The sequence below is a fragment of the Doryrhamphus excisus genome, linkage group LG22, assembly GCF_037039965.1.
Source record: "Doryrhamphus excisus strain RoL-2023G ecotype Guam linkage group LG22, RoL_Dexc_Guam_v1.1, whole genome shotgun sequence".
Taxonomy (NCBI): Eukaryota; Metazoa; Chordata; class Actinopteri; order Syngnathiformes; family Syngnathidae; genus Doryrhamphus; species Doryrhamphus excisus.
The window spans coordinates 1,081,381-1,107,914 of record NC_136378.1 but is presented as its reverse complement, the minus strand read 5'-3'; the positions used below and the strand labels follow the sequence as shown (position 1 = coordinate 1,107,914).

General features: G+C 45.5%; 2 protein-coding genes across 4 annotated transcripts; one reads left to right on the top strand and one right to left on the bottom strand.

Annotated features, from left to right (window-relative positions):
• Positions 1 to 1,933: 1,933 nt before the first annotated feature.
• clcf1 (cardiotrophin-like cytokine factor 1) lies at positions 1,934 to 14,431 on the bottom strand. Its single transcript, XM_058062951.2, has 3 exons — positions 14,234 to 14,431; positions 4,792 to 4,943; positions 1,934 to 3,574 (listed from the first exon to the last, which is right to left on the bottom strand). Exons 1-3 carry the CDS (start codon positions 14,247 to 14,249, stop codon positions 2,543 to 2,545), a joined length of 1,200 nt encoding a protein of 399 aa, XP_057918934.2. The 5' UTR covers positions 14,250 to 14,431; the 3' UTR covers positions 1,934 to 2,542.
• Positions 14,355 to 25,069, top strand: ssrp1a (structure specific recognition protein 1a). 3 transcript variants are annotated; one of them, XM_078788350.1, is made up of 19 exons: positions 16,057 to 16,092; positions 16,201 to 16,274; positions 16,678 to 16,751; positions 16,979 to 17,164; positions 19,357 to 19,462; positions 20,126 to 20,319; positions 20,397 to 20,497; positions 20,576 to 20,705; positions 20,831 to 20,934; positions 21,161 to 21,289; positions 21,376 to 21,597; positions 21,686 to 21,758; positions 22,539 to 22,671; positions 22,740 to 22,785; positions 22,859 to 22,994; positions 23,061 to 23,228; positions 23,327 to 23,424; positions 23,485 to 23,668; positions 24,694 to 25,069. In XM_078788350.1, the coding sequence occupies exons 3-19, from the start codon at positions 16,698 to 16,700 to the stop codon at positions 24,754 to 24,756; spliced, it is 2,127 nt and encodes a 708-aa protein (XP_078644476.1). In that variant the 5' UTR covers positions 16,057 to 16,092; positions 16,201 to 16,274; positions 16,678 to 16,697; the 3' UTR covers positions 24,757 to 25,069. The 3 variants fall into 3 exon arrangements, with proteins under 3 accessions (XP_078644477.1, XP_057919872.2, XP_078644476.1); XM_078788351.1 differs by lacking the exons at positions 16,057 to 16,092; positions 16,201 to 16,274 and adding an exon at positions 14,355 to 14,373; XM_058063889.2 differs by lacking the exon at positions 16,201 to 16,274 and having other exon boundaries at positions 15,985 to 16,092.
• Positions 25,070 to 26,534: the final 1,465 nt, after the last annotated feature.

The following is a 26,534-nucleotide window of genomic DNA, read 5'->3' as shown; positions in this document are numbered from 1 at the left end:
ACCCGACCACAAACACAAGAGCTGCATACGAGATGCCAGCTCCCGAGGGCAAGGTCTGCGTCCTTTTTTGCATCAAACCCCGCCTCCTGCACGCTAATCCCCGGCGCCAATCCTCTTTTTCCCGTACATAAGAGGTGCATCAAGCTCCTCTTGTAAACTATCCTCGATACTAGCGCTACGGACCGCGACTTGGCCCGCAAACAATACGCACACACACACGGTGCTGGGAGACAGGATTTATGGCTGAGAAGAGCGGTTATCAATAACCTCGTCAGGGATACCTGTGGTGAAGATTTATGGCGGAGCATCAGGTTTCTCCTGCAAACGTATTGGATATGACCTCCATCAGGCCGCGTCATGTTTGAGCTCTTCTGGCTGACACGTGTTTGCCAAGGTGGCGCCTCCGAGCGCAACCACAGCACGTATTCATCATTGTTGATCTCATGATCTCATGTATGATCTGACAAAAGGTTGGCCTCCATCCTTACTGGTACCTTCTTTGGAAACCTTGAAATATGAACAAGAATTCACCGCAAACATCTCCAAACCTTTACACGTTTCAAATTATTGATACTATAAGTCAAGCATTTTATGGTGAATGTCATGTTTTATACGCACGCTGGACTTTTGAAACCTTCCCCTGCATGACTGCAGGCGTGTTGCTCACGTTGCAGGGAAATGCTTGGAACGTTTGGCGTTGGTTCCCCGCTAAGTTCTCTGTGCAAAAGTTAAAATTTCTGCGACTAAAATGACATTTTTTACTCATATTCTCTTAAAAGTACGACTTTCTCCTTAGATTACAACTTTTTTCTCAATATTTTGACTTTTTTCTGGGAAAATTCCAATGTTTTTTTTTCAATTTCTTTTTCAAAAAAACAAAAAAGCACTTTTTTATTGAATTCTAATTGAATTAATTGAATTAATTAATTGAATTAATTGAATTATTGAACTAAGTTCCCCGCTAAGACCTTGGACTTCTTGGCCTTCTTGTCCTTTGAAACATCTGTAGCAGCTTGAGAAAAAAAATGAAAAACTTTTTCAAGCTCCTAGTCCAGGGGTCAGCAACCCACGGCTCCAGAGCCGCACGTGGCTCTTCAGCCTCTTTGTTGTGGCTCCTTTTGCAATTCTCAAGTATTTAACACCTGAACTTGTTGGGGCCAGAGTAAACATATTTGTCAACAACTGTTTGTAAACAGATGCACGGAGGTCGAGTGGTTAGCGCGCAGGCCTCACAGCTAGGAGACATGAGTTCAATCCCACTTTGGCGACTCCAAATTGTGAGTGTGAATGGTTGTTTGTCTATATGTGCCCTGTGATTGGCTGGCCACCAGTCCAGGGTGTACCCCGCCTCTCGCCCAAAGAGAGCTGGGATAGGCTCCAGCACCCCCGCGACCCTGATGAAAGAATGAATGTAATATTTATGTTCATTTATCTTCTATATTAACAAGATCTGTTACTGCTATAAGATATTGTTTTTGAATTATGTTTTGCGGCTCCAGTTTATTTTCCTCGAGTCAGCGAACGGGTAAAATGGCTCTTTTGATAGGAAAGGTTGCCGACCCCTGACCTAGTCTAATGTCAGCAATCTGACTTCAAATCTTGAAATGGTGCTAGGATATCCAAATGTTTTCATCATTCTGAAGAACCCAAAGCTTCAGGAGACCACTTGACCATGATGGACAGAAATAGATGATGTTGGAAATGGATTCTAAATTTACGGTAGAGATCCACCCCCCCCCCCCCCCTTCCCCCCCGGGGGTGTACTGTAAGAGTGCCAATGCCAGCCTGGTCATGTGTGTAGTTCTGTTGTACAGTTACCGTAACTGGGCCGGCCGACTCAGCATTTAACCCCCCCCCCTTGCTACCCTTTCTTTGCAGCACCCGTCCCCTGACTCATGCCCCCCCCCCCCCCCCCCCCCCCGCTCGCCTCTTTCGTCTGCAACTTCTTCACCCTTCCGGCCTTTTGGTGTCTGGTCCATTCATAACATTTCTGGTGGATGTTTGCTGATTCACACGATTTGTGGTCCTGAATCACTTTGTTGCTGAATGGCTGCACTGTCTGTCACTCACTCACTCACTGGTGTGTGTGTGTGTGTGTGTGTGTGTGTGTGTGTGTGTGTGCGCTCACATCTGCCAAATAGTGATCCTCATGCTCCCATTCCTGTACAAGGCTTAACATGGGACAAAGTGCAAATCAGGGATGGGCATCAATTAGTGGATTAAATGAGGGCCCCCACCCCACCCCACCTCACCAGACGTCAGCTGGGATAGGCTCCAGCATATCCCCACAACCCTTGTTAGGATAAGTGGCATAGAAAAGATGGATGGATGGATGGGATCTTGATTGAGTCTTGTTAGTTTTCCAAAGAAGGCCAACATGAGATCTGACTCGGGTGCTCCTCCAGACCACATTAGCACAATAAAATACAACACCATCATGGAAACGGGAGTCCAGAACATTCACAAAATGAATGATATTTCAAACTAACCGATGAATCAGTGAAGAAACGGAGTAAAAAGCCCCCCCCTAGTGCAAAAACCGTCAGCCTCGGAGTCTCCTCTTGAGGCGGTTGAAGTCCTTTGCCGATCTCCACAACCAGCTCTGCAGCTCACGCAGCACCCAGAAGCCCTCCACCTTCCGGGCGAAGTCATTCATAGCGGGCCGCACAGAAAGGAGCACCGAGGCGGAGGAGGAGATGAGCGAGGAGGGCGTGGAAAGCAGGGCGTGGTCGTCCCGGTAGAGCAGGGAGAGGGCGGATGCAGGAGGTGGGAGCGTCGGGGTGAAGAGGAGGGAGCGAGGAGGTCGGTGCTGGTGGTGAGAAGAGGAGAGCAAGAGGCTCCCCCTCCCGTCCCCAATGTGCTGGACGTTGTAGCTGTAGCCCTCCTCCATCACGTGCTCTCCTTCGTCTTGGTCTTCACCGACGCTCAACAAACGCCTCCCGCCCCATCCCGCCGTCCCTCCCGCTCGCTCCTCCTCTTCCAGAATCCAGGTCTCAGGTTCCTCCCGCCTCCCTCTCCTCTTGTCTCCTCTTGGCTTCTCCCTGGATCCGCCGCTCCTTCCTCCAGCTGCGGCCGCCTCCACTCGCCTCCCTGCTTTGGTTCTCTTCATATCCACACCGAGGCCGCCCTCCCGCTCCCCTCGGGCCTCCCTCGCACCGCTCCGTCTGTCTGTCCTCATCCTGGTTCTGGACCTATACGAGCTCCGGCTGATGAGCGGAGCCGGGTGGTCTCCCTCCGACCCCCTCTGGTGGTACTCGTGGTCGGGGCTCGATGGAGGAAGAGCGTAACCCAGGGTGGTCATCAGCGCCGATATGGACCCCAGGAGCCCATCCAGGCCTGTGCAGAAGTGCAGCAGGGAGATCTTGAGGGAGGGGCAGAGGGTGGAGCGGGCCAGCTCCCTCACAGCCGCCAACAGGACGGAGTAGGCCCTCTGGTTCTGGGCCAGACGGGCTTGGTTCTCCAGGCCGTGCCACAGTTCTAGGCGGGTGGCGGCGCTGGGCAGGGAGAGAGCGGTGCTGTTGGGTCTGGGGGGGGAAAAATCCTTCTCGTTGAACGGGGGGCCCAGGTACGTTAACTAAGGGAGGACACCAGAAGATTAGTTAGAAGTTATAAAATTAGTAATAATAATAATGAATAATATTGGGGTCAGGGCCAATTGTATACTCAACTGCAGAGAGTACCAGGTGGTGTAAATAATGATTAATAATATAATAATAATATAATAAAAAAATAGAATATGATATAATAGAATGTAATGTATATAATATAATATAATATAATTAATAATGTGGGCCAATTGTATACTCAACTGCAGAGAGTACCAGGTGGTGTTTTTATTTACTGATGGATATTGAATTAAACTAAATACATCCATTTAAAGAGCATAGACGGTTTGAATCATTCCAAATGGGGGCACTCTTAATAATTAAAAATTATTAATAAATAATTAAAAATTATTAATAAATAATTAAAAATTATTAATAAATAATAAAAAATATTAATACATAATTAAAAATTATTAATAAATAATTAAAATTAAAATTAAAAAAATAATAATACTGTGGTCAGGGCCAATTGTATACTAAACTGCAGAGAGTACCAGGTGGTGTTTTTATTTACTGATGGATATCAAACAGTCAGGCATGTCTGACCCTAGAACGCCCCGTCACCGATAGAGTAGGATATAGTTTGACCTCCTTTCAACTTGTGGACGCCCGTATCCAAGTGTTCATTGTCTCAGCACATTTTGCACACATTCTGTTTTGTAACAAGAAGCCACACGACACAATTGACAACAGATGTGTGATGCGTGAATCCACCAATATAAACATCGTAAACATCCCGAGACTGCAACTTGCACTCCTGATCAAAATGTTACGACGTGTTGAAACCGTTGGCAACAATTCACATTTTGCACTGCTGGATCTGAAGGAGGTTTCAAGTCGAGCTTAGTTGAACCAATAAAATGAAAAAAAACAGAAACCTCCCGAAATAGGAAGACAATGTTCAAAAAGGAGTCGTGATGAGTCGCTGTGCCGTTCTTGTTCATCAGCTGAAAAAGGTGTGCTTGATGCCACCGTTTCCAGGAGCCCAGTGGGAATGTGGATCCATGTGGGGAACATGGCTTCACCACATGGATCCACTGTCTGGAACTAAACTTCCCTTGCCATGCATCCCCAAATGTTGTCCATTGGATTTAAACAAGGGGGGAAATGTCCATGTCTCCTTAGAACCTCCTTCAGCTCCATCAGTGTCAGATGTTAAAAAGGACCAAAATGAAGCCAAACTCACATAGACGTCCTTGATCTCCTTCAGCTGATACTCCAGATATTTGGTCAGCTCGTACGTGCTCTCGATGGAGCTCCTCTCACCGGCCAGGCTGTGGGATGAATGGACAGCCGTCGCCATGGCAACCAGCAGCACCACCAGGTGGATATGACGGACTGCGGGGAATATGGAGAGGAAATAAGAAGATAGATTAATCACGTGGAGGTTGCAAGACCGTAACAGAGTTGATCAGATTAATCTCCGCTATTATTTGTTGATTGAAAGGAATAATATCCCGCGGCAACAAGTTCCAAACTTTGCTCCAGTTGCTCCGTCATTGTTTACGCTTCTATTTTTTTCCCTTTTATGATTTCCTGGTGTATTTCCTCGTCTCTATGGCGACGGCCTCGTCTGCGCTGTCATCCGGCTCTGCTGATAAAACCTTCGTTACCTTTCCGCTCTTATTTTAGGCTTCTCTGGCCGTCAGAGGTTTACACTGGCTTCAAATAAAAGCTCACTTAATAGCTCGGGACGGTCGGATTCACCATGACGGATTCCTTTTTAGTCACTTTTTAGCGTGTGTGTGGGGGGGTGGGGGTGTGTCTCACAATTTGTGGAGGTGTTATTGATTCTGAACAATACTCCAAATGTTTACATGAGGACCCATAAGTCAGATTGACTGGGTTTGATTCCATGGCTTGATTATGGCCTATTGGCCTATAACCATTGAAAGGAGGCATCAGTCATGTGATCCTGACGGTAGATCACATGACTGTCACAAATATCATATATAGGTTGGTTCCATGGTAGGTTCCATGTTGATATCTTTCTTTTGGTAGGTTCCATGTTGATATCTCCCTTTTGGTAGGTTCCATGTTGATATCTCCCTTTTGGTAGGTTCCATGTTGATATCGCCCCGCTGGTGGGTTCCATGTTGATATCTCCCTTTTGGTGGGTCCCATGTTGATATCGCCCCTTTGGTCGATTCCATGTTGATATCGCCCTGTTGGTGGGTTCCATGTTGATATCACCCCTTTGGTCGATTCCATGTTGATATCACCCCTTTGGTGGGTCCCATGTTGATATCGCCCCTTTGGTAGGTTCCATGTTGATATCACCCCTTTGGTGGGTTCCATGTTGATATCACCCCTTTGGTAGGTTCCATGTTGATATCGCCCCTTAGGTCCTTTCCATGTTGATATCGCCCTCTTGGTAGGTTCCATGTTGATATCGCAACTTTGGTAGGTTCCATGTTGATATCGCCCCTTTGGTAGGTTCCATGTTGATATCACCTCTTTGATAGGTTCCATGTTGATATCACCCCTTTGGTGGGTTCCATGTTGATATCACCCCTTTGGTAGGTTCCATGTTGATATCGCCCCTTTGGTCCTTTCCATGTTGATATCGCCCCTTTGGTAGGTTCCATGTTGATATCACCCCTTTGGTAGGTTCCATGTTGATATCGCCCCTTTGGTAGGTTCTATGTTGATATTGCAACTTTGGCAGGTTGCATGTTGATATCGCCCTTTTGGTGGGTTCCATGTTGATATCGCCCCTTTGGTAGGTTCCATGTTGATATCGACTCTTTGGTAGGTTCCATGTTGATATCGCAACTTTGGTAGGTTCCATGTTGATATCGCAACTTTGGTAGGTTCCATGTTGATATCGGACCTTTGGTGGGTTCCATGTTGATATCGGCCGTTTGGTGGGTTCCATGTTGATATCTTGATATCACTCCTTTGGTAGGTTCCATGTTGGTATCGCTCCTTTGGTGGGTTCCATGCTGATATCGCCTCTTTGGTGGGTTCCATGTCACAAATGTCACAAATATCATTTCTAGTCTTATGGGGGAAATGTGTGTTTGTTTCAGAGGGGACACGTTGAAGCTGAAGGTGCTTTTCAACATGGAAGAGCCGCATGTTCCTCAGCCTCTGGTCCTCCTGCACTCTTGTCCTTCTTTCACCCCCCCCCCCCCCCCCCCTCCTTCACCCTGCCCGTGGTGGTGATTCACGCGTGTAATTCCGGGCGAAACACGCTGCTGTTTAACAGATCTGAATTATGTATTGCGCAACTTTTTTTTTTTTTTGCAACCCTGACAGCTTCCACCCCCCCCCCCCCTCCCCGACTGACACACCTCAGGCCTCCCGTTTTGCGTCACGGCAGCCCTCGTCCTCTGTTGTTCCTCCCTTTCAAACACGTATCTCTCCTCCGCCTCGGGTCAAAATAACAGCAGACAATTAACCCCCATTAGCCGGGACTCAACTCCCACGTTTCAGACCCCTTCGCTGCTCCTTTCATGTGTCGGCCATGACGGCCCGGCGGGCTTGGAGAGCGGCTCAACGTCAACAACGGCCCGAGCAAACACAAATATGGAATTGTCGGAACACAATCTCTGATCTCAGCCGCAAATTTTCCCAGCTTTGATGTTAACAAATTGACAGCAACTGACTTGGAAAAGTGTCTTACATAACAGCCAATCAGCAGCCAGTAGGCACCACAATAAAGGACAAAAAGGCGGCCTTTATTTTCCTAATAAGACTTTGTCACACAGCCATCCCTTAACAAGTTATTATTGCGGCCGTTACACTTTGACTTGTACAGATCTGTTCCTATAATCATTTAGTTCAAGTCAATAATAAATCATAAGTCTCTGGACACATGCTAGTCTGAAGGGGGCTGGGACTGAAAGGATTGAGGAGAGGATCTTTGGCTCATGGGAAACAGTCTTGGACGGGTGTCTTTGCTGTAAATCCATGAAAACAGCAGAGTGCTCCTTTCATATAGACGATCTTTGAGTCGTGTTTTTGTTGTAAATCCATGAAAACAGCAGAGCGCTCCTTTCATATAGAAGATCTTTGACTAGCATTTTTACAATAGGCCTTTCAAAAAACAGCAGAGCGCTCCTTTCATATAGAAGATCTTTGACTAGCATTTTTACAATAGACCTTTCCAAAAACAGCAGAGCGCTCTGTTTTATATAGAAGATCTTTGACTAGCATTTTTACAATAGACCTTTCAAAAAACAGCAGAGCGCTCCTTTCATATAGAAGATCTTTGAGTCGTGTTTTTGGAGTAAAGCGCTCCTGTCTTGGCATAGAAAGAATCTTTGATTAGTGTTGTTGAAGAAGGCCAACAAGCAGTGACTTCTTGAATTATAGATGATCTTTGTATATAGAGGTCTTTGACTCATGTAAGTATATTGCTTAATATAGACAGCTGGGATAGGCTCCAGCATGCCTGCGACCCTTGTGAGGATAAGTGGTATAGAAAATGGATGGATGGATGGAAAATTAAATTCATACTTTGTTTAACTTAGAATAGAATTAAAAAGTGTTATAATGAAGTACTTAAATGTCTCCAGTTGACAGGACAAATTGATTGACAGGTTGGTCCTTAAAGAGGAAAACAACATTTTGAAGTGATTGAAGAGAGCGAGACGTGCGAGACGTGCGAGACGTGCGAGACGTGCGAGACGTGCGAGACGTGCGAGACGTGCGAGACGTGCGAGACGTGCGAGGTAAACACCCCCCGTGGCTTTTGGCCTGGAAAGAAGTACAAGCGGCAACATTTCTAATTACGGCCTGATGACTTGTAACACGACCTGGCGAGCCACATCAAAGCCTCTCCACTATTTTGGAAAACACTTCAGTCGTCCCGGGCCGCTCCCACACACACACACACACTCGTACACACACCTTAAAATCCATCAAGTGGAACAACCCCCATCAGCCGCTAAGATGTCTAACCCAATAGTCATCTTCACCGTGAGACGTAAGCTGTGGGACGCCCTTAGCATCTCCACACTGGATCAACAAAGGCCCCCCAGGCTTAAAAACACTGACATAACAAATGGTTATGTAACGTATGAGGGACTTCATCACCGTCTGGCTTTGGACCAGACATCAAGGTGAGCCCCCCAGGGGGCTCCAGGTTGATGGCGTGTACCCGGTGCATGATGGGATATTCAATGGGACATGCCGCATCAGGAGGGTCCCGTTTATGTGGCCCCCACGCCCCCTGTGGGCGTGTCCGGTATCATCTCTTACATTATTAAGTACATGATTTTGGTATTGTTGTTTATATATATTTGGTGTCAAAGTGAAAGTTAGTCGGGAGCTGCTATTTCCCTGAAACCTACCTATATTCTACTGCTGACTCCTAAAGAAAGGTAAAGTAAGTCTAATCTTTCCTTTGGTAGGTTCCATGTTGATATCGCCCCTTTGGTGGGTTCCATGTTGATATTGCCCCTTTGGTAGGTTCCATGTTGATATCGCCCCTTTGGTGGGCTCCATGTTGATATCGCCCCTTTGGTGGGTTCCATGTTGATATTGCCCCTTTGGTAGGTTCCATGTTGATATCGCCCCTTTGGTGGGCTCCATGTTGATATCGCCCCTTTGGTGGGTTCCATGTTGATATTGCCCCTTTGGTAGGTTCCATGTTGATATCGCCCCTTTGGTGGGCTCCATGTTGATATCGCCCCTTTGGTGGGTTCCGTGTTGATATCGCCCCTTTGATAGGTTCCGTGTTGATATCACCCCTTTGGTAGGTTCCATGTTGATATCGCCCCTTTGGTGGGCTCCATGTTGATATCACCCCTTTGGTAGGTTCCATGTTGATATCACCCCTTTGGTGGGCTCCATGTTGATATCGCCCCTTTGTTAGGTTCCATGTTGATATTGCCCCTTTGGTAGGTTCCATGTTGATATCGCCCCTTTGGTAGGTTCCATGTTGATATCGCCCCTTTGGTAGGTTCCATGTTGATATCGCCCCTTTGGTAGGTTCCATGTTGATATCGCCCCTTTGGTGGGTTCCATGTTGATATCGCCCCTTTGGTAGGTTCCATGTTGATATCGCCCCTTTGGTGGGCTCCATGTTGATATCGCCCCTTTGGTAGGTTCCATGTTGATATCGCCCCTTTGGTGGGCTCCATGTTGATATCGCCCCTTTGTTAGGTTCCATGTTGATATCGCCCCTTTGGTAGGTTCCATGTTGATATCGCCCCTTTGGTGGGTTCCGTGTTGATATCGCCCCTTTGATAGGTTCTGTGTTGACATCGCCCCTTTGGTGGGTTCCATGTTGATATCGCCCATTTGGTTGGTTCCATGTTGATATCGCCCCTTTGGTAGGTTCCATGTTGATATCGCCCTTTTGGTGGGTTCCATGTTGATATCGCCCCTTTAGTAGGTTCTATGTTGATATCGCCCCTTTGGTGGGTTCCATGTTGATATTGCCCCTTTGGTAGGTTCCATGTTGATATCGCCCCTTTGGTGGGCTCCATGTTGATATCGCCCCTTTGGTAGGTTCCATGTTGATATCGCCCCTTTGGTGGGCTCCATGTTGATATCGCCCCTTTGTTAGGTTCCATGTTGATATCGCCCCTTTGTTAGGTTCCATGTTGATATCGCCCCTTTGGTAGGTTCCATGTTGATATCGCCCCTTTGGTGGGTTCCGTGTTGATATCGCCCCTTTGATAGGTTCTGTGTTGACATCGCCCTTTTGGTGGGTTCCATGTTGATATCGCCCTTTTGGTGGGTTCCATGTTGATATCGCCCGTTTGGTAGGTTCCATGTTGATATTGCAACTTTGGAAGGTTCCATGTTCGTATCGCCCCTTTGGTAGGTTCCATGTTGATATCGCCCCTTTGGTAGGTTCCATGTTGATATCGCCCCTCGTTACGTGTTAAGCGGCATTGTAGTCCATGATGGATGCCTTGGTCATGTATGCTCGGTTGTACGTTTCACCTCGCATCAACACCAGCGGGACCCTGACGTCACATGTTCATGTAGCATGTGGCTTCCTCGCCGTTTGACCCCGGCGGTCACACTTAATGTGAAACTGTAGCATGAAGGAATACCTGAGAGGAAATATCTTCCCGCTCCCTTTCTGCGGTTTGGAGCGTATTTATGATCTGCAAAGACAACACCCACGTCCTCCCAAAGTCGTTAGCGGAGTTTAGGCCAGGGCTCTTCAACCGGTGGCCCGCGAGCCTCATCATGCCCCTTTGGCTCATGGGAAACCGTCTTGGACGGGTGTCTTTGCTGTAAATCCATGAAAACAGTAGAGCGCTCCTTTCATATAGAAGATCTTTGAGTCGTGTTTTTGTTGTAAATCCATGAAAACAGCAGAGCGCTCCTTTTATATAGAAGATCTTTGACTAGCATTTTTACAATTGGCCTTTCAAAAAACAGCAGAGCGCTCCTTTTATATAGAAGATCTCTGACTCGTGTTTTTGGAGTCGAGCGCTCCTCTCTTGGCATGGAAAGAATCTTTGATTAGTGTTGTTGAAGAAGGCCAACAAGCTGGGACTTCTTGTATTATAGATGATCTTTGTATATAGAGGTATATATTGCTTAATATAGACAGCCGGGATAGGCTCCAGCATGGTGGATAAGTGGTATAGAAGATGGATAAATGGATGGACCTCCAGTCCTTTCTAGAATAATTGAGTGGGTGTGGCCTGGACTGGTTGTCATGGTGACAGGAGTACCTGTGTCGTCATGTGATGACACCTGATTGTGTTGTTGTCACACATAAGGCTTGTTAAAAGTGGACCGTGGCGTGGCTCTGGGGGTCGGAGGTCAAGGTCAGCGGTGTGTGTGTGTGCGTGTGTGTGTGCGTGTGCATGTGTGTGTGTGTCTATGTACGCTTAGAGGGCAGATTTATGAGCAGTCTGTAGCCAATCAAATGCGCATTCCTTCTCTAACTCAACACACACACACACACACACATGCATGCAGTGTAACGTAAATCCCTACACACACACACACACACACACACACACTGAATAATCCATATAACCAAAGCAGTGTGTGGTCACACACATTAGAGCGGTCACACTGTATAAAATATTTCTTCATATTCCTGACACTCCTAATCCATCTTTTCCAACCTTTTATCATTTTTGCATCCATTCTTTTTACCCCCACCCCCCCCTTTTCCCCAATTGTCAGCAGAAAGTCCAAAATGCTTGTTGAAGCCTTCTCCCTAATTGCCTTGACTCAGTTTCCCTCCACTAATTGGCCCCACTTGTTGCCTCCATCCCCATCTTTCATTGCTCCACTTCCTCTTTTTCTGACCTGCGGTTTTCATTTACCTCGCCCCCCCCCCTCGTTCACCCTACCCCACCCTCGTCCAAAGGTTGGCTTCCTTTGCGGTACGAGGACGGCCAAGGCAGCTAAGACGCTCTGTGCTGTCAAACAGCTGGCTGGGCTCGCACACATTTTGCTTTGGTTCGACTACTTTTTACAAATAGTTGACTTTGACCCTCCAGGTTTGGTTCTTTGTAGAACAAAGAACAGAAAGAACTAATCTGTGACGTGGGAACGTAGCAAGAACCAGGCTTTTATCACCCATGGACCTGCCATCTAGTACATCTAGTACATCTAGTACATCTACATCGAGTACATCTTCATGTAGTACATGTACATTCATCCATGAAGCAGCGGTCCGTAGACCAGAACCAGGACTGTCTAGAACTTTTTACAGCGACAGCCGCGTGCTGAAAAATGACAGGAAGGGGGGGGGGGGCACCTTTATACTTTAATAGTCCGACCCACGTCAGATGATCTCAGCTTGTCTATTATTATATATATAGATTTATTTAAAATATATATAAAAAACATGTATGCAAGTAGAAATATGAAATTATAGAAAATGAGCATAATCTATATAATAGAATAAATATGACAAAAAATATGACAAAAAAATTATATATATTTAAAAATATATATATATATATTGTCATATTTTTTATATGACAAAAAATATAACAATATATATATATATATATATTTAAAAATAAATATATATATAGTCATATTTTTTGTCATATATTTTTTTGTCATATTTATTCTATTATATAGATTATGCTCATTTTCTATCATTTCATATTTTTACTTGCATACATTTTTTCTCTTCATGTTGTCGTTATTCTCGTACTATTTAGCATACTTTAGCATTGCGGCGTATGGACTTCCAGCAGTGTGCAGGAGAGCTGTGGGTGGGGGGGGGGGGGTGAGTAGAGAATTTTTTTTCTTCTTCCGCGAGGGGCCATGTTAATTTGGCAAAAATGTAAACAGCATGTGTAAGTGTTCAAAGCGTGACCGACTCATTTTATATGATCCCCCCCCCCTTTTCTTTCCCTTCCTGTCTGTGTGCTGCGGGGTTGGTGTCCATGCTTCCATGGCTGCCCCCCCCCACCCTTTCACCGCCACTCAAATCTTTCTGACAGCAAACAATCAAATGGCATCTCTATGTCCTCTGCCATCTCCTCGTCACCCCCCTCCCTTGCCATCACAGCCCTGCTCTTTCTGTGTGTGGAATGGCCACAGTGCTCATGTCAAGCTGGCTGTGTGTGTGTGTGTGTGTGTGTGACTAACGTGAATCATGTACTTTCACCTCTCAGTGGCAGCTAACGAGACAGGCGCTTGGAGCGTCCTCTGACCCCTCACCTCCGTAATTTGTCACACTATTTATCATTCTTAAAAAGATTAAATACTCCCTTTCCGTGTATTGGAAAATACACGCACGTATACATGTGTGTGTATACAAAAATACACACACATCCCACGGCCCGTGTCTTTTTATCTTTCTTTGGTGCAAATTTTAAATGTTAGAGTTGACACACTGAGGACGTATAAATACCAAACAAAACAACATTTCATGGACTAAAAGTGGAAATTATCCACAGGAATGAAATCCAAATATTACGAGAAAATAATTGTAATGTTATGGGTCGTAAAAAGTTGTAATATTATGGGAAGCACACAAACAACTGTGTCATTTTTGGAAAATGAGGTTTCACATTATGGGAATAAGCTCCAAATATTATGGGAATAAAATCATCATCGTATTACAAAGTGAAAATGGACAGAAATCAAAGTTGAAATAGTTGGAACATTTTTTTAAAAAACAACAGCAGCAGAAATGGAAACAACAGCTGCCATTTTATGACAATAAAGTCCAAATATTACAAGAAAAACCTGCAATTTTCAAGAATAAGCTCATAATATTGTTAGGAAAAATAGGTTCCTTTTTTAATAATATGAGAAACATAATTTTGGGGGGAAATGTGATTGGAGGGAAAGTTGTAATATTAATATTCTGATATATTTGGAAAATGAAAAAGCAACAACGGCAAAAATGAAGGGAATAAAAGAGCAGACACCAAAGTGCGTACTTCCTGTCGCCGACATCACCTCCATCCCAAAGCCGAGATGCATTTTTTTCTCAAAATATAAAATATTCAAGTGCATCCTTTCATAATTTTCGTATTCAGTATTCCTGATTTAGTCATTCCTTTCCGGTCCAGCCAATAGAAAGATTCGCCTTGACACATTTGCTTTGGTTTAAGCTTCACAAGTCGAGTGTTATCCCAGCAATGTGTTGAGATTTGGGGTGCAGATAAGGAAAGACCAACGTATGAAAACACCCTCTTCCTAAAGTTGTCGGGAATACATTTACTCACCTCTGCAAAAAGTCATTTTCCTTCCAAATCCTTTGCTTTCCCTTCAGCGCCTTCGCTCTCCGGGAAGGTGAAGTCAAGGCGGCGGGCAGCCCTTCAAGCGAGCGTTTAGTCCTCGGAAGAACAGCAAAGTGATGAAGCAGGTGATGCTTTCACCAAGGTGTCCCCGAGGATGGAGCCTCCCTGCCTTTCACTTGTGTGGTCTTCAACGTGTGACACGCTCAACAAGAAGGCGAAGGCTTTTTCTACCCTCCTCCCTTCTTCTCTACTTTCCTCCCCTCTTTTCCATCCTCTCTCTTCTTTCCTTTTTTTCACTCCTCACGGCTGATTCACCGGCTTGACGCATCACACCAGCTCCACTCCGCCGAGCCTCCGAACCACGGGACTTGTCTCAACTCATCTCTGTCTCCATGAGCTCATCATCATCGGCTTCAATTCACATCGACTGCGGCCGTTTCATGTCTAATCCTCTTCCCTGGAACCCCCCCGCACTCCACATCCTCCACCAAGTTGGGATTTCTTCCCCCCCAAGTCATGCGGGGCAAGTCTTTGTGTGTGGAAAAGTCAGATCCACCTTGTCCGAACCTTGTCCGCAGTCAGGGACAAGTGGAACCACAAAGAAGGTTGATGCAACCAGATGCAGACGCCCGTGTGCAGAAACCAAGAAGCAAGGAACGGCTGCTCGCAGAATCATTTCTCATATGACACCGCCGAAAATGAGACTACATGGACGAAGATTTTCTTTTTCATTCATCGTCCAGTGCACAAAACGTTTCATGAAAAATAAGTCAACATATTTCTTGACACCAACAAAAGTATTGTTTTTACCCAGGAGAACTCAATAATACAAAAAATGTTGCTTTATTTTTTCATTTTATCAAGAGATTGTAGACAAAAATACTACAAAAAATTAGAAAAGTTGGAAAAATATTTTTTAAATAAATCAAACATATATACAGTAATAATGATCCCATAATAATAATTAATATACATGTTATGTGAGGCACAAAATGCTCCCATGCATATTGCATATTCCAAAGTGTGTTTCAGCTCAGCTCAGCTCGCAGCTTTGTATTGCAGGATTTAGATGGCCTGCAAATGATGTGAACTGATTATAATCAAGGATGGAAAACAAGGCGGCCTCCATGCACCAGACAGACCTCCCAAAAAGCAGCAGGCTCAGTGAGTCAAAGAGTTCCCACAAAGAGGAAGAAAACAGCTTGGGAGGATGCAGGGTTTTAGCACCACTGACAGTAACTATAATTATTTCAGCAAGACATTATGCCATATTTTAGTTGCCGCATGTGTCACAGCAATCCTGCTTTTTTTAGTTTCATTCTCTGTTTGTGTGTACAGTCACTTCTTTCATTATTTAAAGTACACAAATACCGGCAGTAAACGTGAATGATCTTTGCACATTTCGTTATATACCTACATGTAATTCATTATTACACAATGATTAAAAATAATCAACTGAATTATGCGCTTAAAACATGCTTTTATTTCCATTTTGATTTCAGAATAAGGTCTTCAAATTGCGTTACATTGTGACATATTTACATGAGAGGGTTTAGTGACATCTAGTGGAAGGTAGTAGTACTGCAGTACACGACTCCATTACGACTAAAATTGAACTTAGAAATAACATTTCACTTTAAAACTAAGTTTTATAAAATATGCGAACAACTACAAACAATCCAATGTTTTTAATGTAATTTCATGCATAATTTCACTTTAAAATGCAGCACTTTGACGCGTTCATCGTAGCACCGGAAATAAATACAAAAAATACTTCCTGTGACGTAGGGCTAGCTCCGGATGCTACACGCGGGAAACAGGCCGACCTTCTCATCACGTTGACAGTAGGTTTTGCATTTTCTACAGCTTACGTTTGATGCTTAACTGTAGACAAATGTCTAATCTTCAAAACTAACACGGGCGCTTTCTCTGCCTATTCATCCTGTTTACAGTCTTGATTTGATTCAGGATAGCATTTTTTGGTTTCTTTGCACTGGCCTTGCTTTCTGTCCGGAGCGCTTGTTTGGTAAGCTTGTGGTGTCTTAACCGGGCGGCGCTTGAGTGCACCGCTCTCTAAAATCATGTACAGCCAAGCAGGCGTTCAGACTGCAACCTCACAGCCATCGTAAAAACAATCGCATCCCCATGGAAGTTAGCTTAGCTATTGTTAGCTTCGCAGAAGTAAACTTGAGGGTTTTATACTGTATTTATACTTTTATACTACATGTGTAAAGGTTATGTTGTTTGGAGCGCTGCGCTGAATTGGGAAAATGTTAAACTTGAAGAAAACTACATGCTCAAAAGGAATGACACAATATTGTTTGACTGGAAAGATGTCTCCTTTGCTGCTGTGTATCATCAACATAATATACTCTGCACCTGTTTAAAACACTTTGCTATGTGTTTAAGTGTATCGTGTCTGTCTTTAGAGCATCAGCCTGTAGTCGAGATGGGAGACACACTGGAGTTCAACGAGATTTATCAGGAGGTCAAAGGTTCTTGGGTCAGTATCCAAACACTTGTTGTCTTTTTAAACGGACTTTAATGTTATATGATGTCAATTAGCTGGATGATACCACTCTTGTACTATTAGATCATGCGGTGTACTTGATATCGTGGACGGTGACCATATACTGCTATAGTACTTCCATCTAAAGACTTTGTATTAAACTCCCAAAAACCCTGCAATTAAATTACTTTAGTTCATGACTTTATTTTGTTTTTCTGCAGAATGACGGGCGACTGCGCTTCAGCAAGCAGAACGTGGTGTACAAGAGCAGCAAGACGGGAAAAGTGGACAACATCCCTTCGGCCGAACTCAGCCTGGCTCAGTGGCGACGTGTGTGTTTAGGTCACGGTATCAAACTGAGTACCAGCGCGGGACACATCTACAAATATGACGGCTTCAGGGACACGGTGAGCGCACCTTCTCCAAGTAGTTCTACGTTTAAAGGAGACATTGGGCAACTCTTTTTTTACTTTTTTTACTCAATCAATGCATTTTTATTGCAGGCGATCTTCATAAGGATCAATGCTAGACTAGCTGTGGAAAATGTGGATATAATTAGAGTAGTCAGTGTGCAGGTTGTATCGATTTACTGTCCATTGACAACAAACAGCCATTTAGGGCTGTCCCAATCCAATACCAGCCTGTCTAAACTAGCCAATATAAACACTCTGACTCCGGATAGAGTCCACATGACCGTCTAACGGCATATACGGACAAAGTTGTTGTTAAAGAGCACTTGGTTTCAGTTTTTAGATAATAAATAGTATACATTGACATAGTGGCTGGTGCTTTGTAGATGAATGTATCCATCCAAAATTCTGATGCTTTAACCTTTATGGCCTAAATATGGTTAGGATTGTTAGAGCCCCGTATATATGAAATAACACCCCTATAGTCACCTTTACACTTGTATTACCCCGTATAATAGCAGAAGATGGGACATCGTTGACATAAATGAGGTAAGATAGACTCTCACGTTAGCATTACGCTGTCGGTGGTGAGTGAAGTCGGGTTTAAATGCTGACTTGAGCACCTTGAACGTTGAGTGATAGCACTTAATCAGGCCTTTTCGAACATTCCGCACTACAAAATAAGTCAAAAGTTTGGATGACTCGTGCTGATATCGGTATTGATATCCGATATCCATGGACACCACGCTAACTCCATGGAGAAACCCCAAAGAGAACCGCAGTGCTGCCCCCACATGCTTAATAGGATTAATGAGCGACCACGGCACTCCCACATGTGCTGCATAAACAGCCTAATCACAGCGCTCATGGAAGTCGATGTTTATGTCAGTTCACCGAAACAATTTGGCTCAGACGGCGGAGGAATAATTTAGTTTTTATCTTCCTGTGTCTTTCTTGTCCTCCCCTCTCTGAGTCGCCTCTGTGCGTGCACAGAGACTGTCAAGATGCCAGTAGTATAATAACCCGAGGTGGCGTCAGCGGCGTCTCCTGGGGTTAATCAGCACGCCTTTCGGAGATAAATCTTCACGTCGTCAGGCACCGGGGGCGTGATGTCATTGTTTATCCCTCAGCCGGCGTCGGTAATTGGTCAGTGTGATTGGAGGGTTAGCCGTGCAGACACTGTGATGTTTGGATATCCTTGTAACGTATCCTCCTGTGAGATGTTGCTGAGTAAGCACACCTTTAATTCTAAATGACGGCATGAGGAGCGTATAAGCACGCTCGCTCTTCTTGTTTTCATCTCGTATGTCCGAAAAAAGTAAAAAGTACTGCACCTGTTACTCATGCTGTAGGTATTGGTCGTTGGTTTATCACGGTTTCATACTCATAAATGGAATATTTTTGTAGTTATGGCAGGGAAAACCTGTTTGCAATCTTCTTTTTTTAACATTAGAGCCCTCTATACATCAAATAACACCCCTATAGGCACCTTTACATTTGTATTAGCCAATATAGTAGATATAATCAGAGGAAATGAGACGTAAATCTTTTTTTTAAATGTGTTTTTTATTCATGAATTCAAATCATGGATGAGTGTATTAGTATGTAAATGTTAGTATTTGTGTCACTCAAGCGTAGAAGACATGCTGGCCGTTTGTTTTTGTTCTGAGATGTCTATTTATTCTGATTTAAAGAACAACAACTCTACAGTTGTGGGAAACACTGGCGCCATTTTAGTTTTGGTGGCCTCGATCCGGGCGAGCAAACAGACGCTGATTACATGGCCTCTAATTAGCAGTAACGAGCTCACAGACAGTTTACACACGTATGCAGGTGTGGAAACTCTTTCTCACTGTCTCTCTCTCTCGCGCTCCCTCCTTCCGTGCGCTCCCCAATCACTTCCACATGTGTGTGTTGGGCGTTCTGTGTGTGTTGTGCCTGCAATCTAAATAAACTCTGTCAGCAGCGGCACTGAGATGAGGACAAAGTAGCTAGATGGATGATGTTCACCTCCTGTGGTCCTGGGAGGCCCCGGCGACAGGCGTGGTTATAATAGTGTTGACTTAATTAGCCCCCCGAGCCCTCGTCCACTCTTTTATTTTCTTTTTTTTAGTGAGTGAGGAAATGTGTTTTGCTAAGGTCTGACTCGCTCTCTTTTGTAACTCTCCATGTCTGTCTCCTTGCATCAGGACTTTGAGAAGATCTCAGAGTTTTTCAAAGCAAACTACAGCGTGGAGCTGACGGAGAAGGACATGTGTGTGAAGGGCTGGAACTGGGGAACAGCCAAATTCTCTGGTAATGAACTGCAGCTCTCACCCGTAAATGTCTCATCTCTCCTTGGTGTTCTGGACACCCCTGATGGTACACGGTACGTCGGGGGTGTCCAAACTGGTTCAGGCCAGCCACATAGTGAACATGAAAGGAGGAAGGACCACTTTGGAATATTTCAGGAGGAAAAACACATCTTAGCTTTGTCATATACACCAAAGAGACCATCATTTGTATGAACTTTTGTCTCTTTTTCACCCATTTTTGCTGAATTTTTAAAATTTTTCATATATTTCAACTTTCTTCTGAAATCACAGTTTTTTTTTTATATGGACTTATTCCCGTAGTTTGACTTTATTCCCATGTTGTAACAAATGTTCCACTTGAGGTGGCTCGGGCATCTTGTCCGGATGCCTCCCGTACGCCTCCCTGGTGAGGTGTTCCGGGGCATGCCCATCCGGGAAAAGGCCCCCAGGCAGACCTAGGACACGCTGGCCTGGGAACGCCTTGAGGAGGTGGCCGGGGACCGGGAAGTCTGGGCTTCCCTACTGAGACTGCTGCCCCCGCGATCCAGACCGGGATAAGCGGAGGAAAATGGATGGATGGATGGATATTTGTTTCCTCATACTACAGCAGTACAACTTAAAAAAAACAGTAGTATTACTTTAATGTTTCATATCTGCTCCGCAGGGCCACTTTTATCGTTCGACGTGAATGACAACACAGCCTTCGAGATCCCACTGGCCAACGTCTCTCAGTGCGCCACGGGCAAGAACGAAGTCACACTGGAGTTCCACCAGAACGACGACACGGAGGTGTCGCTCATGGAGGTCCGCTTCTACGTCCCGCCCAGCCAGGCCGACGAGCGGCAGGACCCGGTTGAGGTGAGGCGGCGTTCCTCCCGCTGCGTTTCTCGTAAAAAAGACCGGCGGTTGAAAAGCACCGTGCTCCTCCCTTTCAGGCCTTCGCCCAGAACGTGCTGTCCAAGGCCGACGTGATCCAGGCAACAGGAGACGCTGTGTGTATCTTCAAAGAGCTGCAGTGTCTTACGCCCAGAGGAAGGTAGAGGAGCATTCGCACTCTCGTCATGTTGTCACACATCAGTGGTCAGCATCCAACACCTGCATCACTTCCTGTCAGATATGACATCCGCATCTACCCAACCTTCCTCCACCTCCACGGGAAGACCTTTGACTACAAGATTCCCTACACTACCGTTCTTCGTCTGTTCCTGCTGCCACACAAGGACCAGAGGCAGATGTTCTTTGTGGTAAGGGAGAACTTGGAAACCTACTGTTGCTTATTGGTCTTTGCCGGATATCACCGGATGAAGCCACCGGATGCTTTGACCTTTTTTTGTTGTGCTCACGTTGGTCCACTCGTCTTTTGGCGTAGATCAGTCTGGATCCTCCCATCAAGCAGGGCCAAACGCGCTACCACTTCCTGATTCTGCTCTTCTCCAAAGAAGAGACCATCAACCTGTCTCTCAACATGAGCGAGTAAGTTGATGTGCTGCAGATACTTCCATGATACACACCATCTATCTTATGTAACCATGACAAGACTTTCACCTTCAACCATAATAAGAAGCTGAAATGCTTACTTTTCTGACTGCCACTCAAAACAGAGCATTAGATCATTAGATAGCAAATGATGTTATTACTGGTGTCCACTAGGGGGCAGCAAAGATCTTGTTGCCAGTAGTTTGTCTTGTGTGTCTGACAGGGACGATGTGGAGCGTCGCTTTGAGGGCAAACTCAGCAAGAACATGTCTGGCTCGCTATACGAGATGGTCAGCAGGGTGATGAAGGCCCTGGTCAACAGGAAGATCACCGTACCTGGAAACTTCCAGGGGTACGCCCCACAAACACAGTCATGTATCATACATCGCTACGTCTGTCTTAGATCGATGACCTCGCCCTTGCACATCTTCTGCTCAGCCACTCAGGTGCTCAGTGCATCACGTGCTCCTACAAGGCCTCCTCTGGCCTCCTCTATCCCCTGGAGAGGGGCTTCATCTACGTGCACAAGCCCCCCGTGCACTTGCGCTTTGAGGAGATCTCCTGCGTCAACTTCGCCCGAGGCACCACGACCACTCGCTCCTTCGACTTTGAGATTGAGACCAAGCAGGGGAACCAGTACACCTTCAGCAGCATAGAGAGGTGACCTCACGTCACATGGATGTCACGCTGTTGGTGGCACCGCTTCACCCAAACATCTCAAACCTCTTGGATCACTTTGCTCTTCCAGGGAGGAGTACGGCAAACTCTTCGACTTTGTCAACGCCAAGAAGCTCAACATCAAGAACAGAGGCTTCAAAGAGGTAATACCGGTGTAGTCTCCATCCTGGACACAATCCCATCCCACCCATTGACAACTTCTCCTGTATTTGTGTGTGTGCGTGCTGGTTCCCTTGTAGAAGAAGGTGCGTATGGTCGTCTTGTGGTTGGCGTGACTCGTGCTTGCATGGCGTGTTGCCTGGAATTCAGACCCAAATTCTCGATTGTAACATTCTGGTTGGCTCTTCTAAGGCGTTGTGTTGGACTGGAAACAATCAGGGCGTGCATCAGGACTAACAATGCTGCTGGCTGGTGTGTGGGAGCTGGAGCTGGAGTGGGAGTGGGAGTGGGAGTGTGACGGATAACTTCCTGTGTGTCTTTCAATCACGCCAAGTGGTTACTGGGCGGGACGGGGCCTTTGGTGTGCAGTAACACAACATAGAGACACATGCTTCTTGTCTGTCTGACATGGCAGCGCTTTAAGAACCCTTGTCACCATGGCAACTGGCTCAACAGAGTCAGCCTCCGAAGAAGGCGACTGAATGGTGCTTGTCTCGTATTTCCAAATATTCCAACTTTCTTCTTTTAGATGTGCTCGTCGTGATTCTGACCTCATGTCCACCCTATTTTGGCTTTATTCTCATAGCTTTTTACATAAACAAGTTTTTTAAAACTGACTGAATACGAAGAATAAGAAAAACAGGCTGTACTTTGGTTTGATGTATTTCTTCTTCCGGCCTGGTGGCGGTGTGCGGTGGTGCCGGCGGCGGGTCTCCACGAGTGGTGGATTGTGGCTAGCGGTTCTGACTGGTGTGTGCTCGCAGGGCATGAAGGGCAAGATCGACGAGTACAGCGACTCGGACGAGGACCAGCACGACGCCTACCTGGAGCGCATGAAGGCCGAGGGCAAGATCCGGGAGGAGGGCAACGACAGCGACGAGTCCGACAGCGGCAGCGGTGAGTGCATGGCGCCGCTGATGAGCGTGATTCCGAGTATGACTTTTATGTCCTGTTACCTTCTGTAGATGAGTCCTTCAACCCCGGAGAGGAGGACGACGACATTGCAGAGGAGTAAGGAGAAGCCTTTTTTGGAGAAATGAAATGCATTTGATTGTTTTCATGACATTTGTGCCTCCGCCGTCAGGTACGACAGCAAGGCGTCCGCCAGCGACAGCAGCGATGAAGCAGGAAGTGGAAGCGAGGAGGACAGTCCAAAGAAGAAGAAAGTGAAAAAGGCCAAAGTGGTGAAGGAGAGAAAGGAAAGAAAGCCACGCAAAGAGGTGAGGAAGTGAGGAGCAGCAGTCCTATGTAGCAGCAGTCCCCTAACAGTGCTTCCTTTTCTGCAGAAGAAGCAAAAGGACACGGGCGGCCCCAAGAGGCCCATGACCGCCTACATGCTGTGGCTCAACTCCAGCCGAGAGCGCATCAAGTCGGAGAACCCCGGCATCTCCGTCACGGAGATCTCCAAGAAGGCTGGAGAGATGTGGAGGCAGCTGGGCAAAGACGAGAAGGAGGTGTTTGCTGTTCTTCTATACGTACAGCATGCCTGTCCTACATTAGTCCTCGGTCTTGTTGTGCTGAATGTCCTGCTCATGCTCTTTGTTTCCTTCAGGAATGGGAAACCAAGGCAGGAGAAGCCAAGAGGCAGTACGACATTGCACTGAAAGAGTACAAAGAAAGCGGCGGCGGCGAGTCCTCAGTTTCCAAGAAGTAAGACTCCTCAGACCAGAACCCTTTTCTGGGACCTTTCTCACCCGCTTAACCCACCAGGGAGGCCAAGAGGTCTGCAGGCAAGAAGGAGGAGAAGAAGAGGAAGTCTTCAGGAGGAGACAAGGAGCGGGAGCGCGGCGGCGGCAACGAAAGCTTCAAGAGCAAAGAGTTCATCGACACCAGCGAGGAGAGCTCGTCCGACTCTGACCACAAAAGCAAGTCCAAGAAGAAGAAGAAGAAGAAGGTGAGTGCCCATTATCATATAAACGTCATCTGTGGCTTTCTTGAATTTCCCGGACGTCTGCGGTCGAAAGTAAGACGTGAGTCGGGTTACTCTCCATCGTTTTAAAAAGCATAACAAATCCCGTAAAGAAAACCTCAACTTCTCTTCATCTTACTGAGAAGGACATCCACACAGGTAAGCAGAGCACCAGGCTTTCTTTCAGGGTGTGTAGCGAAGCCTGGTTCAATCATTTCCTTAATGTCGCTGTCCTTCGTTTGTGGGCGTATACATCTAGCTAGGGGCGTGTCAGTGGCTGTCTCACATCCATGCTCAGGAAAGCAACAGTTTGAGCCTCTCTTCTCACAAGCAGGCTCCAGGGACACATAGTACCACATACTACTGAAGAAACGTTAGCTTAGCTGCCTACATCCATCCTACATCCCTTTCTCGATGACTGGACAACATGTAAGGATGTTTGCATTGTATTTACTGTCACTAATGTACGCTCTATGCTGGTAACGTAATGGTAATGGTTTTATTTCATTTGAACATGCATCAGATTACAATTGAATGCATCCCATAATCAGTTCCCAGTTCCACATGCCCAAAAGGAGTAGGAAGAAACAAAGCTTATTAAATCCTACCCCTCCATCTGGTACTTTTACAATTAGTAACTGTTACATTTGTTCACTTCCTGCTTTCCATCATACAGTTTAAGGTTTTTTTTGTGGGGTTTTTTTGTTTTTTTTTTAAATAATCTACCTCGTACCGAAGGAGGTGATATCATATTTCTCCTCTCTTGTAGAGAAGTATTGGATGACATTTTTAGCTAATTGGTTGTTTTTAGCCTTATGCATTATTTTAGCTGTTTGAAGATGAACTATATAAGCAAGTTGAAGTATTTGTCATTTTAGAAATAAGGAGTTAAGGTGTAAAAGGTAAGGAAGAGAACATGAAGGTTGAAACAGGATGTCATAGAAAAAATGCTGACATGCTACATGTCGTTTCTGTCTCGCTCCAGTTGTTGTCTTTTCATTTTAAACTAGGAATCCGAAGAGGAGGAGGAGGCCGCATCCTCACCCGCCAGCTCAGAGGAAGAGTCCGACTGAACACACACACACACACACACACACATACACACAACCAAGGACCAAGTGTTTACACACTCTCACCGGTGGACAGCAAAACACACAAAACCAAAAGAGCAGTTGTCTGTTTTGCCTTGGGATACGCTACTTCCTCTCACCGGGATGGTGGCATTTCTTAGGTTTCTAAAGATGCCCCCCCCCCCCCCCCCTTTCGTTCTTCTTATGGATATTTGTTGTAGCACTGTAGCACACAAAGGTGCAGTCTTCAGTTGTTTGTTGTTGTTATATTTCCAGGCTTGAATTGTTGAAAAAATCCATCATTTTAAAATAAAAATAAAACATACTTGATTGTTCCTTCGTGCTCCTTTTCCATCCGTCATCCATTTCCTAAAGATGAGATTTCATGCTTGCCTTTTAATTGCATTACTTTAATGGTGCATGCATGTGCAAGGAAATGACAGCTAATCATGTCATCTCCATGGCGTGGGCTTGTACTATATAGTACCTGTATGTGGTATCCATATTTCTTGGGGGCAGAAGGTTAAATTGTAATTATATATAAGGAGTTGAGGGATTGAGTTGCTCAGCTACGTGCAGACAATGAGAACAGGCTAGTGGTTCCTGGGCCTAGCACTGAAATGTCCACATCTGTCGGGTCATGGGTCATCCTCCACTACTTCCTGGTTGTCTGAGAGATTAGTTATTGGGCCAGGTAGGAGGCCTAGAGGAAGACCAAAGAGGAGGTTTATGGAAGTAGTGAAGGAGGATAGGAGGGTAGTTGGTGTGAGAGAGACAGATGTAGAAGACTGGGTTGGATGGAGGACATTGTTTGCTGTGACGACCCCTGAGGGGAAAAGCCCAAAGAGAAAGACTATCATGCTAGGTGTTAGCATGGTAGCATTAATAGCATGCTAGTGATAGCATACTAGCATATGTGGCTATTTTCATGGTTAAATGCATATATAAACACTTAGCACTGTCATGCTAATGTTAGCATTTGTAGCATGCTAATGTTAGCATACTAGCATATATTGCTATTTTCATGGGTGAATGCATATATAAACACTTAGCACTATCATGCTAGATGTTAGCATTGATAGCATGCTAATGTTAGCATACTAGCATATTTTGCTATTCTCATGGGTAAATACATATATAAACACTATCATGCTAGGTATTACCATTTTAGGTTTCAACATTCAATTATTTCTGCAGCATTTCAGTTCAGCTCATATTCCAAACTATTTCTACAATCGTTCTACATTTCAAAAGTCAAACAATTCAACAGCTCTTTCACTGTGATGTAACTTAGACAAAATCTGAGCAAAGTCTGACAAAGCAAGCACAGGACATGTAGCATCTTGACGTGTCCTTTCCTGCCATGACCGGAAGCTCTTAACTAGAGCCCTGTGGGATGCCTTAGCACTGGCATCGTGCATCCGCCCCAATTAAACAGGCGGGCGGTTTGCGAGAGAGCTCTAACAACGACCAGGAGGGCCACATAGACGTCGGCACTGGTGGTAGAGGTTGGCTGGTGATGCCTAAGTGCATGGGGGTTTGTTAAAAGGCGGCTTGAAGAGGTTGGTTTTTAAGTGTGTGTGTGTGTGTGTGTGTGTGTGTGTGTGTGCGGTTGGCCTCCCACCACTTTCTATGAGAAGATAAGTTGAGGGTTGAACTGAAGAGGGTCACTCAGTCGGAAGCTTGGTCCTCCACTTCCTGCTGAGTGACCCTCTTCATTTCCCCCTCACCTGTACAGCATGTAGACCATAATCCCATTTGGGCCTTTCCGCTCTACTCGT